At 40.2% G+C, this 16,140-nt stretch overlaps 1 protein-coding gene across 1 annotated transcript in view; it reads right to left on the bottom strand.

Moving 5' to 3' along the window:
- The window catches only part of zc3h3 (zinc finger CCCH-type containing 3), a 70,088-nt gene that overhangs the window by 28,498 nt on the left and 25,450 nt on the right, over nt 1-16,140 (bottom strand). The window contains exon 4 of the mRNA XM_042416352.1: nt 5,542-5,692. Within this exon, the coding sequence (XP_042272286.1) occupies nt 5,542-5,692 (151 nt within the window). The remainder of the gene's footprint in view (nt 1-5,541; nt 5,693-16,140) is intronic.

Raw genomic sequence — 16,140 nt, 5'->3', positions numbered from 1 at the left:
CAGTGTGCATGCTTTACGGCTTTCTTAATTCAACTCCTGCTACTATTAATGGAGTTAATGTTGGGATTATATCTATTTTCTGGTGGCGGGGGCTGAAATACTGCAGCCGATTCCCCCCCCCTCCCCGCCCCTTCAAACTGCCACCCTGCACTAAATCAACCGCCGGGCACGTTATGGCTGAAACCAGGTAAGCGCATGGCATGCTTGGTATTGGATCCATTCACTTCCTGTGGGACCGGGAGCAGGAAATGACTGGTTTTGAAAGGCTTAGCTGGATAAGTTGGTTAGTGTGCTGAGAAAATGTATGACAGGTTTTATTTTCTTCTTTGTGGTTTTATGGATCACTTTTTCCATTCTGTGTTTTAAATTTCAGTTCTTAGATGCTGTTCTGAAATATTTTCTTATGTACTGCTAATCACTTTGAAATGCCCCTAAGTTTAAAAATAAAGCTCCTTCACCTAGGTCCTCTGTGTCTACAGGAAGTACAACCTTACAGAGCTGCTAGCATGGCGGTTGACTTTTCTTGTTAACCCTAAAAGACCCGCAGTGGCGTCTGCTCCCTCGGTCGACATTACTGTCTTTTAGAGGCTGTAGCAGACTCAGTTTTAAAGCTAAAGAGAATGAGAGTAGAGTGAAGTCCTGATTATATGAACTAGACTAGACTTAAGGCGTCCATTGATACCAACCATGTCATGCTAGCTTGTAGGGAAGGGGGCTAAATAACGCTCCAAAGGTAAAGGTAAAGTAAATTTTGGCACATAGGGGTCCGTTGACCTCTCACCTCAAGATATCTGAATGAAAATGGGTTCTGTTGGTACCCATGAGTCTCCCCTTTACAGACAGGCCCACTTTATGCTAATCCCATGCAGTTGTGTGCAAAAACCATGCAGTTTTTAAATAAAATTCAGGTTTTTGTTTTACACATGTGAAGATTTTCTCTGATGTAAGGCATCATGGTGGAAAAGTTCAACAGAGCTGCAACAATTCATTGATTATTCTACCGACAGAAAAACAAAAATAACATTTTCCTTGTCATATATGACATATATCATCCTCTAGATCTGGACTATTGTTTCAATAAAACAAGCAATATATCACCTTAAGCAGATGACGTGTTATAGACAAAACGATTAATCAAGAAAATAATCGTTAGACTAATAAATGATGAAAATAATAATTAACAGCAGGCCTACTTGCATTCATTTGTGATTTGGTGATATTGATAAAGAAAATCGTCTTATTAATACCATACATGTGCTGTTCTTGTCCTGTGAGGGTGTCCATGCAAAGGAGGGGTTTTAATTCCTCAACTCACCACTCTGTCTTAATAAAAATTGACTGAATGAAAGACTGAATGCATAAAAATGTTCCCCCCCAGAGTATCTGAGTAGTCTGATTATCTTAAAAGAACAGCTTGAGTTCTACTTACCTTTAAAAAAGACAAAATCGTTTAAACCTCGACTCCTACTTTAAACATTAAAACAATATCATCACAGTATATATACTCAGATAGAAGACATTAGACACCTATGGATCACTGTGTGAGGTTGGCTTTTTAGATGCGAGGCTCTGAGTGAGGGGTTCAGCTATGAGCAGGCACAGAGATAACAGCCGAGGACATATGAGGACAGGGATCAGTGGGTCTGATAGGCCAAAGATGAAGAGCAGCACTCAGTAGTTAAGAGCAGAGAATATGAGCTCATGCTCCACTCAATAGGTCCAAACTGATAAAAGTGGAGGGTCTTTGGAGTTAAACAGATAGATAGGTGGTGGTGGTGGGGGGGTGATACACTCTCCCTGGGGACCCGACCTGTCCCCCCTTCCTCCTATCTCTCTCCTCACTTCTACACACTTGGTGATATTTCACGAGATGTCACGGGGCTCAAATTGAAAATCCCTTGATGAATCAATATTTACTGCAGCAGCTAAATGAATAGTAATAAGTCACCAGAGGCTGAGTCCAGCCACAGTCCTGGCCCCCTCTGTCTTACCAAATCTGGATTACACAAATGAACCCCTCAACACACACACACACACAAACAACCGGATGCAAAACACAAATGCACAAAAATACTGTAATTTAGTAAGTTTAGCTACCAAACATACTAAACTAAAGGACAACTTAAATGCTAGATTCATCAAAATTATCCTCCTGCCCACCCAAAAAATACCCCATACTCCACCTTTGAGATTTTCGCTGCTACTTCCACAACATGGAGGTGTTTGAAACATCATTTGTGCTCCTCAGAGCGTCAGAACATCTACGTCCAGAGATGAAGTCCCGGTTACTCCATCATCAACAGTTCTCAACACAATCTCCTTTTAATCACAAGAAATAGTCCGAATGACGTCTGTTCGCAGTGACATCTGTGGATCATCCTCAGTAACGGGGATGCTGTGTCTGGAAAGACTCATTGCTGAGTAATTTTTCAATGCTTTTAATTCATCTCTACTGGACTGAAGTGGCAGCACAAGTTTAAGAGGTGAGTATCTCAAAAACCTTTGGACATAAAACAGGCTACATGCTATGATGGGTGAGAGAGAAAATATATGTTTTTGGCAATTTCAATGGACAGACTTTAAATTTCCAATCTTACAATTTTCATAATTAAAATATTTAAAATACTTACTTGCTATTGTACATTTAATATAGTTGTGTTTTGGTTGCTGGTAAAATGAAAAAAAAAAACACTATTTCCTGACATTTTATAGACAAAAAGATTGATCGATTACTCAAAACAGTTTTCAACAGATCACACTGACAAAGACAGGTATTGTAGCCCTACGTAGCTCTTTTACCGATAAAACAATACCAAGAGTGGACATATTTTCAGCCCTGTGTAGCTTTGTGTGTTTGTGTGTGTGTGTTTGTGTGTATGTGTGTGTCAGTCCAGTCGCACCACAGCCAGTTTCCAGGAGGAGCATCTTGTTAATTCTCTACACATTAACAGATCATCAGAACCGACCACAACAGCCAGTTCAAAGCTTTCAGGTTCAAACAGTTTGTAACTACTGCAAAAAAAAAAAATCAACACCGTTTGACTAATAAATGTCAGAGTATAAACGTGTCTTTTTCACTGTAATGAGGCCATGAATTAGGTATTAACTTAACATCCGTCACCCAGGGTTGGAAATTAGCAACCGTCAACCGCCAGATAAACCACCAGGTAAATTTGTTCAACCTACCAGCCATGTTGGCGGGTAAATAAAAGTAGCGTAACAGAGCGATTTGTGACATTCCACAATGCATAAGTTCATAAGTTGTTTTTCATCTTTTTTCTTTAGAAAGTTTAGTTTTTTAATTACCTGTGGATATTAGATACTTCGATATCAGATGATACTTTTTCAAATTTAAAATAAGAGCACTGGGTGCAGTCACTTGACGCGCCAGTTGGTTTATTACACAGAACTATCTGAGAAGTTTTTGGAAACTGTTTTCAAAAAATACTTGGCAGGTGATTGGATGAACCATCTGTCATACAGTTACATTTTTATTGAAATACGTCCACATTTACCTACAAAATAGGTGCCGAATTAAACAGTGGCTCCTAACGTTGCTTTATTTTTAAAATATCCATGTTGCTTGTCATACACCTACAAAACAAGGCCTATTTTAAATGTGTACTTTTATGAGGCAGTTCTGCATGAGCTAGTTTTTATATAGTGTTAAAGGAGGGGTCATGCTAAGTACAGGTCCAGCGTGTCATCGAGCCATCACTTCAGGCCTGAACAAAAATCCAACACAGAATAGTGAAAAACAGTCTAACTCCACAATTCAGTACTACATAGTTCAGTCTTTTCATGTTTTCAGCAATTATTTTATAATTACAATTACAATTTATGTGTTTAAAAAGAAATCTCTGATTTTCCTTTACACTGACTTAGTGTGTACTTTAGTGTTCATTTAAGTTCAGCAATTTTGTGTCTCATTTGTTATTATTATTATTGTTAAATTGTTGTATTTAATCTAATGCAAGAAAAAAACATGATATTGGTATTATATATTGGCCATTGGCCGCCCTGCTCACTAAATATCGGCATCGGCCATTGAATAACTCATCAATCGACCACTATTAGGAATATGTTGTGTATTTGTTTGATAGGTACGTAAAACAAAATGCATTAGTTTGTTAATGGTGTTCTATATTTTCAAACCACACAGTGTTTGTTAGTGAGTGTTTAGTTTTGGCAGGAAATTAGCTCCGTACACTGAAACTTTAGAATCTGACTCTAACAAGCAGGAGTGACATTAAACTGGGATTAGAGATGAAGATGAGGGAGGAAATGTTTTTGTTTAATTTGCCCAACTCATCAGATGTAACTACCATCAGTTCACAGTTGGTGTGTGAGTGATTGAGTGTACTATGTGTGTGTATGAGAGAGAGAGAGAGAGAGAGAGAGAGAGAGAGAGAGAGAGAGAGAGAGAGAGAGAGAGAGTGTCAGTATTTTTCTTAAGAGTTTAAATATTTACTTTAATAAATAGCCTATTGCTTGAATATTGTAGATCTTGTTTCATTATTTTTCACATGCAGTTAAACACTGCTGGTTAAAACAAGGAAGTAGTTGGTAAGAAAACCGAGTGGCTGATAGATTTTGGAATCAACCACAGCGGCAGATGGACAAAAAAAAAGTTCCAACCCTGCCGTCACCTGATAATGACCTCCTCGTAATCATTAATTAACTCACTACCCTCAGAGACGACCTCATCACCACACCATGTCACATCATACACACTAAATATATATTCTAGATATGTGTTAAACATGTATGTTTTATGTTTACCTCAGTTGTCAGATTGGCAAATTCCTGTGTTTATATACTAGAAACATATAATTGACCTGTAGAAACTAAATGGAACAAAAAGTCTTCAATTAGTCGTTTTAGACATTTAGCAGCAAAAATCTCTTTTCTCTGTTTTGCATCATTGTCAGTTGAATGTCCTGGTTATTGTTATTGGGTATTTTAAGACGTCACTTTGTGTTCTAGGTAAGTGTGATACACATTTTTCACTATTTCCTGACATTTCATAGACTAAAAGGTTAATAAAAAAATACGGAGAGATTGAAAAAAGAATCTTTAGTTGCAGCTGCAAGTTTTAAGTCTTACTGGTGGATTAAAGTGAGAATGATAGAAGGATGGAGTGCAGAGACAGAGGGGATGGAAGTTCGATAAATGAAGGGAGGTGGGGGGGGGGGGGGTTATAATGGCATTAAGAAAAGGGCCCAGCCTTCCCTCCCTCTCTCTCTCTTTCTCTCTCTCTCTCTCTTTCTCTTTGCGTCTGTCCGGGGTGAGAAGCCATTCCTGCTGGTGTAAATTAATGTGAGGAGCACACTGGTGTAAATGGTTTATTCTCTGGGTTATCTACTGTGTAAAAATGAGCATCATAAATTCCCGACCTCTTCCACTCACATGCTACACATGACGGTGACATAAAAGACACGGCGCTGCTCTGCACTGAAGGATATTAGCCGTTGAGACACATTAAACCTGCAGGAGGTGTGCATGTGTGTATATTTGTCTTTTTTGTTTAACGGAGATCACCTGGCAGACTGGATCCTCTTGGCTCTCCAGGAGAGGGCGGGGTTGTAATGGAGGGTGTGTGCCACGCCGGAGCCCGGCCGGGTCACCATCTTGTAGCGGGTCCTGAACACCCGCTGGGAGGCGGGGCTACGGTGGGAGGAAGCGGCGGGACCTTGGGAGGAGGCAGAGGGGGGAAGCAAAGTTGAATGACAGATGATGAATAAGAAAATCTGATCCCACTGAGACACAGGAGCAGGAGTTAAACATCCAGTCGGTGCGTGAACACTTGCACATACAGTATACACATCATTTTGAATGCGTACAACACACACACACAGATACACAAGTTCGTCTGAGGATTCTGGCAGGTGTGCTCTTTAATAAGCTTCACATATAAAAATGAGAGGGAATAACAAAGGCAGAATTTTTATGAGCCTAATAAATCATATCCTCTGTCTCTTTCCTCGCTGCCTTCATCCCTCCTGCCTCCCTCTCTCTCTCTCTCTCACCCCTTTAAGTCTCATTCGTTATATCGTTTCACAGATCCATCAGTACCAGAAGCGTAAGAGTAGAAAGATCAGAATAGAAAAAAAAAAAGTGTTTTTATTTATTTATTTATCTGGCTGTGTATCCATCATGTTGTTTTATGGAGGCCTGGCCCACACACTCGCGCAAAGGATTTAATTTGCATTGTGGATCATGTTAAGTCCTTGTTCACACCAGTTTACTACACCGGTTATAAGATCAAAGACTACATGGAGCAGGAGTCTCTCTATGGTATGTAAAGGGAAATGTAAAAAATTACAACTTGTGTTTTATTTTTATAGTTTTGCTCATCATCTCTGTGAGTAATAATAAGATTGTACTCAACAAATCAAATGTTAAGATCTGCGAACACAATGACTTCTCTAAAAACAAGTCCAACAGTGCAAGAAACACAAGAAGTCGAATGATCAGACACTAAAAACATCTGAAATGTCAGTAATAGTTCATCCATTTGCACAGGAAAACTAGAATTTAGAGAAAGTTCAATCCAACTCAGTCAGCTAAATAAAGCTGTTCATACTTTCCACTTTACCCATCAGATTTCACAGTGACCTCTGTGAACCAATCATTTCGTTTCTGTCAAACTTAAAATCTATAGAGCAGGGATTTCTGGCACAACGTCACCTATTTCAAAGGTGCTCCGAGAAGGAAATAAGTCAAAACTCCAACAACACTTCTATTATAAAGAACAACTTTATCATGAGATCTCATAACAAATAGTTCTCATAATAAAGTTGTTCTTTATACTAAAAGTGTTGCTGGAGTTTTGACCCCTTTAAATGTCAGAACTGCTCGTCCGCCACCTTCACCTCATTCACCTCCAGTTTCCCCAGAACCAGCTGTCCCTCCAGTGAGCTCATCCAAATCCTGCTGCAGATCACCTCCATCCAGATGTTCCAACTCCTTCACCACCACCAGCACCACCAGTGTCTACACTCAATCAGGAGGGATATTCCTGCACAGCTCATGGTGACTTCATCCGTAAAAAATAATGATGTCACAATGGTGTTACTGCCAAGACTCCTCACATATCTCTTTGGCTTTTCCACACAAGTAAATCAATTTCTTTTAAGCCCTTATTTTAATTAGTCTCATCTGATTGAATTAAAGCGGTGAGGTTGCAGATTGCAACAAACCGACTCCCCCCCCATCCAAGTGTGAAGGAGAATCTACGATGGCCGCCAAAAAAACGCAAAAGGCCTTCTCTCTAGAGACAGTGTTTGGTTTGTCTGCTCTAGGCTACTGTAGAAACATGGCGGCCTCCGTGGAAGAGGACTTACTCCCTCTATAGATATAAAGCGCTCATTCTAAGGTAACAAAAACACAATGATTCTCATTTTCAGGTGATTATATACTAATTAAAACATATTTATGAATATTATATTCCATTAGATGCCACTAAATTCTACACAATGCACCTTTAAGTTTGGATTACTGATAGAAACAATGTCAAAACATACTGAAAAAAGATCAAAGTTGTGAAAAAAATGAATTATCTGGCATGGATTTAAAGCTCTTTCTGGAAAATTACGTTTGTAAAAAGCCTTAAATTAATAAAGTAATTTATGAATAAAGTAAAACTTGCCACTACTACTTCCTGAAAAGCAACATGAATCAGTCGCTTGCTGTATTCATTTAAATTATTCCAGCAACTTAAAAAAAAAAAAAAAAAAATCTCTTGCATGTCATTATCTGCGCTCCGGCTTCCCCCCTCCCTCATCCACCAATCATTCACTGCGGTGGTCAGTGACAGCACTCTGTCTTCCTAATGAGTAAAGAAAAGACAAGAGTGAAGAGAGGTGTGAGAGAGGGATAACAAATGAGTTTATACACCCGGTGAGGAGCTCATTTCCCATCACCTCTCTCACAAGTCTTTAATTGCCAATTGTCAGGATTGTTGCCGTTTTAATTAGCGTCCAATAACAAACCGTGACCAAGAAGGCTGCGGTGACAAACAATAAAATGATTCGATTTCCACTTCTACACAATCCACCATCTACTCTCCGCTCCCCCCCGCCCTCACTCACTCTTCCTCCCCCCCCAGGCGCTGGATTCATTTGTCAACTGGGATGCAGCTCTGGATCAGCTGGAGAATCCATCTCAGACAAACATTTACTGTTGAACAAATGACTGCAGGGGGCTTTCGGAAATACTGACTACATGTTTAGGACACAAAAACATCGGGCTGTTTGTGTGCTACACCGCTCTGCTGTCTGGCAGATATCCGTTATAACTGTACAACAGAGCACCTGAAACAAAAATCCAGTTAAACCAGTGTCATTTCCATCCAATTTGGGATCTTTGTCAGGTCACAATTATTCCCACACCCATATATATTAACACACACACCAACAGGCTGGCAGGCTCCATGGTGACATGTGTGGTTAAACATCCAACCAATCCAGAGTGACAAACTCAATGAGTGGAAGTTTTGACTTGACGAAGATCCGACTTAGATTGAAATATTCATTTGAATAAAAATTGTGGCTTTGTAGTAAATACGATGGCAATACTGTTTTCCTCTTGGTGCAGTATTTTAACAGCCTTGCACCTACGTGATGTGTGTATAAATGCAACCCTTCAAATGTTAATTATGGTAACCATAATAATAATAAGAAGAAGAAGAACAAGAAGTTTGCTTGATGCTATGTTAGTAGGTGATAACTCTTACTAAAACAAAATTTGAAATATGGGTTAGTAAACGGCAACGGCGTAATATTACACTCTGGGGTGTCGAGATATACAAAAATAATGGACTCTGTGGAGAGAAATGCTTGCCGCTTTACATCATGGCGTTTGTTGCCTCTGCCTTGTTTGTAATTTCTCAGGGCACCTCATCTTGTATTCTCCCTTATTTATCATTTAATGGTGATATGATCATATTGTGTTATTATTGTACAATTCTTGTGTTGTCCAAATTAAACTTTCTTACTGTGCACTCACAACATTATCAGCTTAACATTTTAGGTGCGCTCACTTTCAGTTTTAGCTCCAAATAAAGTGGTTTTAGATCATCTGGTTTAACTGCAGGCTGGTCTGATTGACTGACTAGATCTCAGAAATTACTTTAGCAAGCAAAATATTATAAGAGCTGAAGAAGTTACAAGCAAAACTATCAAAATAAGATCAAAGTAGCGATAAATTGGAGCGAACGGCTATTTCAGACTAACAAAATCAGTTTTTAAGTTTTGTCTGATGGAATAAAGCAACTTCTGAAAGAAGAGTAAAACACGCTTCAGCACACTGAACATCAATTTTAATATTTTATATGTGGTTTGGAATATTTACAAGTGTCACGCGGTGACATATATTGATATCACAAAATCTATATTCTTGTTAATATTGTGATACTAAATTCAAGCGTATCGGCCAGCTCTAGTTCTGTAGGTGTAACGGATGTGTGGTGGGTTATGAAAGAGAGACTCGGGGGGGAAAAAGAGACAGAATGAGAGAGAGAGCGAGCTATAGAGAGTAGATGGGTGGAGGAGGGTGGGTTTGTACAGGATTAGTTGCCTGGCTTATAGTCACTTTTTCTTCCACAATTCATCCGTATTGCAGTCAGAGTTATTTGGGAGTCCTGGCAGATGACAAATAGGTCTTGTCAAAGGTGCTGCCACGACTACCACCCTGCAACCTCGTAAACCCGCTGCCTCCCCCCACACCCCCGACATCGCTAACCCGCACCTCAATCTGCCTCTAAACTCTTGTTCCAAACATCATGTCATCCACTGTGTCCATGACGCTGTCACACAGCTGTTCCACCTTGGCTACTGTTTAATGATATCTATAGTGAGCTGTGCTGTTGGTGTGTGTGTGTGTGTGTGTCAGCAGTGGGATGGATGGACGATGTTGCTCTGATTGTAAACCACTGCAGGTTGTGTTGGTTGAGTGGCTCTGGGAGCAATGGGGTCTCAATCTTCCACTATAGGACCATGACCAATGAGTATGTGAGCACACACACTCACACACAAACACACACACTTACTCACACATATACACCTGGGGTCTCAATCTTCCCTTAATAGACCTTTGACAGTGGCCTGCCTTGCAACGTGGAGGGGGTGGGGGGGGGGGGGGAGTGAAGCAGCGCCCTGCACTGTGAAGACACCGTTTGCAAACGCATGCAGCTCACACGCCGTCCATCCATCTCTCGCTGACTCGCCGCTATGAATCCGCAGATAATCTACTCTAGTCGCCGCGCGCTGCACTCATCGCTCCTTCTGCGAGTAGCCAGCCTTCCAGGCACAGAGCCGCATGTAAGGGTTGGTTCAACGTATGTTCTAACTCTGGAAGAATCTATCCGTGCAGATAGTTTTGGGTTTATTTGCTCAGGTTTTGTCAAATCTCCATCTCCAAGATTTCAGTCTCAACTCAAATCAACAGAGGTGAATGGAAGTTTGTTAATGATGCTCACAGATGAGGGGTCTTTTTAATAATTTTGGTAAAAAGAGCTTCAGATCGGTACTTGAAGATACCCTGAGTTAAGGTATCAGAACTGTTACTGGGAGAGATAATTCTTACTCTGGATAATCCACAGTTAGTTAGATAGTTTTCATCAGAATTACATTTTACAAAGGAAATACACAACCTGTAGTGTTTCCTGTATAAATGTACAATGGTAACCCCTGCCAGATCAAAAAAATATTTAATCAATGCCGAAAAAATATCCATTCATTTGGAAATCAATAGCACTTGGGAGACTCTGTGCAGTGCTGCTCTGAAACATGAGTCAATCTGTGTGTTGTGCCCGGGAAACTCTTAGTAGTGTAGCTCCTTTTAAGGAATAGCTCAGTGCATAGTGAGTGTGCAGTCGAGAGACAGAGAGAGAGAGTGTTTGTGTGGCGGTGAGGCTGCAGCTACCGGAGCAACTCACCAATCACTGAGACCCGGGGAGACGTGAGAGCAGCTGCTCACTAACGGCTACGTGTGTTTACAGCAGAGAGCAGGAGGGAGGACAGACGTCTCACTCTGCTCTCTGTGCTGAGACTCTGCTGCTGTTGCAGACAGTCAAGGAGCAGACACTTTCAGTTTATAACTGTAGCATGGTTCAACTTTGACCGTAGTTGTGAGTGCACAGTTTTCCTGTCCAATGATGGACTACAGACATTTGTACAGACACATGAAGTAGTTTAGATTATCAGGTTTAACCTTTGTGTAGTCTTAACAGTCTGTATACTCCTCTTGTCCTAAGAGTCAAAAATTACCCGCCTTCACTAAACCCCTAAAATAAAGCAGCTTAATAGAATTTTAAACCCCAAATCTATTTTGTATGAAGAAACAACCTGTCATTCATCACAAACTTTGTGAATATCTGGGTTTTCCCTCTTCACAGTGCAACAGAAAGACTACATTCAATCAGTGGACACCACTTTTTATTACAGCACACCTGTCATAATTGTTTTCTTTCCTAAAGTAGAGGTTTATTATTATCATTATTGCTAAAGATGCTGCATGGGTGTAAACATTTTTTTTAGCAAGTGATAGCACTTGTATAGCCTGAGAAAGCAGCATAAATGTGCAGAAAGTAGTTCTGAATGCATTTAGTTTAACAGTCTTGAACCTTTTTGGCAACATAGTGATATATTCTTATATACTGTGCAATGAAGAATTCAACTACGAAATACTAGTCTTCTCCTATATTAATTAACAACAACAGTAAGAATAAAATAGGATAATAGATACAAAATGAAAAAGGTGAAGAACTTAAGTCAATCAACCCTAATTAGCACATGTAGGACAGTATGCAGGTGTGTGTGTGTGCAGTGACTTTGCAGATGTATTTCTCACATGTGCAGCACATAGTATTTGTTTTACAGCTGCAGCCTCAGGTGGATCAGGACAAGATTCAGCCCCCTGAACAGCTTTCACAAGAGCTGCAGAGGCTGCTGTGCAGGGGAGGTTCAGGAACACCCTCCTCTTGTTCCGCTTATCAGGCATCCAGGTTGATCTTCTTCAATATCATGAAAGCGTTGTATGAGGACACATCAATGATGTTATGGAAGATGACCAGGGGCCAGCAGGCAGTCATCCTCCTGCTGCTGTTCCAATCACCTTGTCCAAGTTGTCTACGCCTCCTTTGTTGTGGTTGTAATCTAGGATGATGGCTTCTTGTCCTCATGATCACCAATCTCTGCTGTTTTGTGCAGTGTGCTCAGGAGGACTTGGGACATTCCTCTTTGGAAGGTAAAAAACTAGAGTGGTGGTGGGGGTCAAAGAAAATCGCCCTTCCACTTTCTGCGTCCCAGAGACTAGATGTAGTGTCATACATACAGGGGCGGCCCGTGGCATAGGCTACATAGGCAGTTGCCTTGGCCGCCAAATGAGTGGGACATGTTTTTTTCATTTGAGTTATAATAATTTGGAATTGTACTTTTAATACTGTTTTCAAATGAAATTCCATTCACCTCCATTGTATTGCGGTGGATGCAGAAGACATTTCAAAATAAAGGCAAATAAAACTAGGAAAACCTGAATGACTAGATACCACTAAATGTAATTTTAACAACCCTTCAAAACAAAATCTAAGTTTTTTTTTCCTCGTTTATCCTCTCAGTGATATAACAGGTCTGATCCTCTTCTGTGAGTCCACATGAGGAATCCACTCAAAACTTGTGACACATCACTGATGTAGATCCTGCTTTATGAACATAAAGAGGCAGACGTAACATCACATAAGTGGATCTGGTAGCGTTGAACTAGAGTCCCATCCTTAAGATGACTGAGCCTCGTCTAAGCGACGCGGACTAGACTTTGAGTAAAGTTGTCTGCCACCTCAGAGCTTTCATACTTCCATGCTCTCAGGCCTCTGACTGGGGCTACTGACAGGCCAGTGCTGCACAGCACCTCCCTTCCTCCATCCTCTTAGGGATCCCCCCCCCCCTCCATATCTGACGGCTAATTCCAGGGAACAGCGGTCTCTGTCTGCCCCCTCCCTGGGACGACCCGATGGATAATAAATCTTATTATTGACAGCCTGTTCCCCCTGCAATCCCATGTTCCCGTCCCCTGGGGCTCATCTTCTGACTCCCACTGCTCTGGCGCTCTTACAGTAGACAGCGATGCCATGCTAACATCAGACTTAACAAGGGAGTTACCACAATTTAATAACCCTCTGTAAGCCAGAGCGGTTATGATAATAAGATCTCTTCGTGTTTGACACCTAGTGATACCTTCTGACAGACTACCCGGAGATGTCAACATAGTTTGATGGCCCACCCTGCCAACAGAGAACTGCATTCCATGGTCTTAAAAATACTGCATCCTGTAACTCATCACAGTATATCATGTACTCCTGGAGTACGCCGAGAATGTGAGTTTGGAGGAGATGTTGCATGTGAACGAATTTAACGCCTTGTTTTAGGAGGTCGGAGGAATGCGCCTCTAGATTATAAAATGTTCTTATAATTCCAAATACCACTCCTTGATGCTAAAACCATCTCTAGTGTAAAGGCGTTTTTCAAAGATGATAGTCTAGGATCCATTTATAGATGTGCTTTTAAAGTAAAAAAAAAAGTCTGTTGTATCTATGAACCAATAGGTCAGAATTATATCGCTAGAACATAGCTGTGATCCAAGATTAGCTCCTGTCAGCTGACATTTAACACTACAAGAAGAAATAAACTTGTCAATAATTGTCAACATTAATATCAGCTCAGTTTAGCTTATCACAGATATATCAGTGTCAATGTATACATCAGCCCATAGGTAAGAAGAAACTGCAGCAAAGAAATGCTAAAGATATTTTGAGGGTTAAGCAACGGTGACACCATCGCATCGTTTTTCCACCGGAGAGCAAAGACCGGTTCATTTTTCATATAAAATGTCCAGCTCCATAGTTACAGTTCTTTGTAGAAGAATGTTCCCACCAATATATAGTTGGATGTTTGAAACTCTTTAACTCTGATATCAGTATCAGGTTCACAAAAACCATATCTGTCGGACATAATAATACATGAGTATTATGGATCTACTATGTCTCTGATGTGCTTGTGACTTGCGTTTTTAATTTGTATATTGCTTTTTTGTTTTGTTTTTTTTCACTCAACCAAAAACCTTCTCGTCCTGGTTTACATCTTGCGTACTATTTGTATATCGGGTAATTAAAGCTGCATTTATAGCTTTTTTGGCCACTGGGAAGCAGAAGAATCCCATAATAATCTGACAGACACCCAGCTCTCACAAACGATTGCCTTACAGAGTTGTTATGTTCAACACATTAGCAATGATCAGCCTATTTAGATCATTTTGAGTCATTCTTTAAGAAAAAAATGCTAAAATTCTCTTGTTCCAGCTTCTTAAATATGAATATTCTCTCTAATCATTAGTTGCAGCATTAATGTAGACATCCAGCGGACATGGAAAGAGTGTTGATGACTGAACTATACAGTAAATGTGCCAAACAAACCCAAAACTATGAGCTAAAAGGGGCTAAAAAGCTCAGTAGAGCTGCAGATTTTGACATAATTCTTTATGGGTTCATCACTATAATTGACACCTTTCACATGATGATGTTATTTAATTCAATTTTAAGATTAAAAATAATGAGTGGTGGAGTTTTAAGGATTATTCAGTACTTGTTTACGTACTACTCTGCAATATCACTTTGTTAAAGTGATATTGCAGATGACGTTGATTTATTCCTGCAGACTAAAAACAGAACCTGGGTTACTGTGTGATGACAGACGGGCTTAACATGAATCAATCGCTCTTCACTTCTGTACTGTGTCGTTACTGAATTAACACTCGGATGCAAGTTAGACGCCGGAGAATAAACAGTATTATTCTTAAGAAAGTATTTCCACATGATGGACCTGCTACAGCATTTGTAGAAGAATACTCAGGGGCTCCATTAGTGTGTATGGGGATGAAGAGTTGGGCTGACATGGACTGACAGGCTAATGGCTGCTGTAGGACCACATACTGACACAGGAGGCCCCCGGTGCGTGCCATCACTAGACCCTGTCAGCCTGTGTGGTGCTGATGTCCTTGCAGAGAGAGGCGTATTCAGAGGGAGGAGTGTGTTTTGGGAGGGAGAGCGGTGGCTGTGGCGGTGGTGGTGATGGTGGGGGAAGAAAAAGGGGAAGGGGGCTACTGGCCTCGTCCATCATCGCAGTGGAGCCATCAGCTGTAACATATACCAGCTGACCCGGGGAACCTCGGGATGAGCGGGTGGGGGGGGGGGGGGGGGGGGGCACACAAATGAGGTTTGTGCTAAGCGCTACGTATAAAAGAACAGCAAGGTTGGCACAATACAAATATATAAGAAGACAAAACATAATAAATACATTTTAGCCAGTATGCAGCATGCAGGGTGTCATTTGATATTAATACAATCTGAGTTTTGGTGCAGATACCAAAACAATATTTCTTAAATAACTTATTTAGAGAAATAGAAACATGTGTTTCTACCAAGTTCTTAAAAGTTAAAGGTTCCCTTGCCTAAATAAAATAATCCAAAATTATCAAAATTTTGATTTATAAAACTATTTGAACAAAGAATAAGTAAACAAGACTACAAACAGACCTTACATTCAGCACCAACTCACAGTATTCAACAGTTTTCAAACACGTTTTGGATTATACCAAAAAAGTTTGTGATTTTGTCTGTGGAGACACCTAATTCTGTTTTAATAATGATTAGATTAAACTTATTCCTCATTGTTTAATTTGTAATTAGCATAAAACTTAAAGCATTACATTGTATATCTATGTATCTATATCTAAAAATTATTATTTTAAATTCATATTTTAAAAATAATCTGCAGGAGGATGATATTTTAAAAATTAATACAATCGTTATCAAAGGATAAAACCATGAATGTTAAGAGCACTATATATGACTAAGTATGTTTCCAAATTTTGAATCGCATGCAAGGAGACTTAAGAACATCCTTGATGAATAATTAAAAGATAATAGCCTCTATGTGTGCTTTTCCACAGCAGCCATACGCTCCTGCAGCCAGAAAGAACATCAATAACGTAAATAAGACATGATGAAAACACACATTTCCTCTGAACTCAACCTTGACCCTGACACCAACGCTGAGAGCTGACAAAATCTTTAGCGGTGATCGG

This window comes from Thunnus maccoyii, chromosome 7 (assembly GCF_910596095.1).
Source record: "Thunnus maccoyii chromosome 7, fThuMac1.1, whole genome shotgun sequence".
In the NCBI taxonomy this organism is placed as follows: Eukaryota; Metazoa; Chordata; class Actinopteri; order Scombriformes; family Scombridae; genus Thunnus; species Thunnus maccoyii.
Note: the sequence above shows the minus strand (reverse complement) of the source record. Positions and strands in the feature narration are given on the sequence as shown.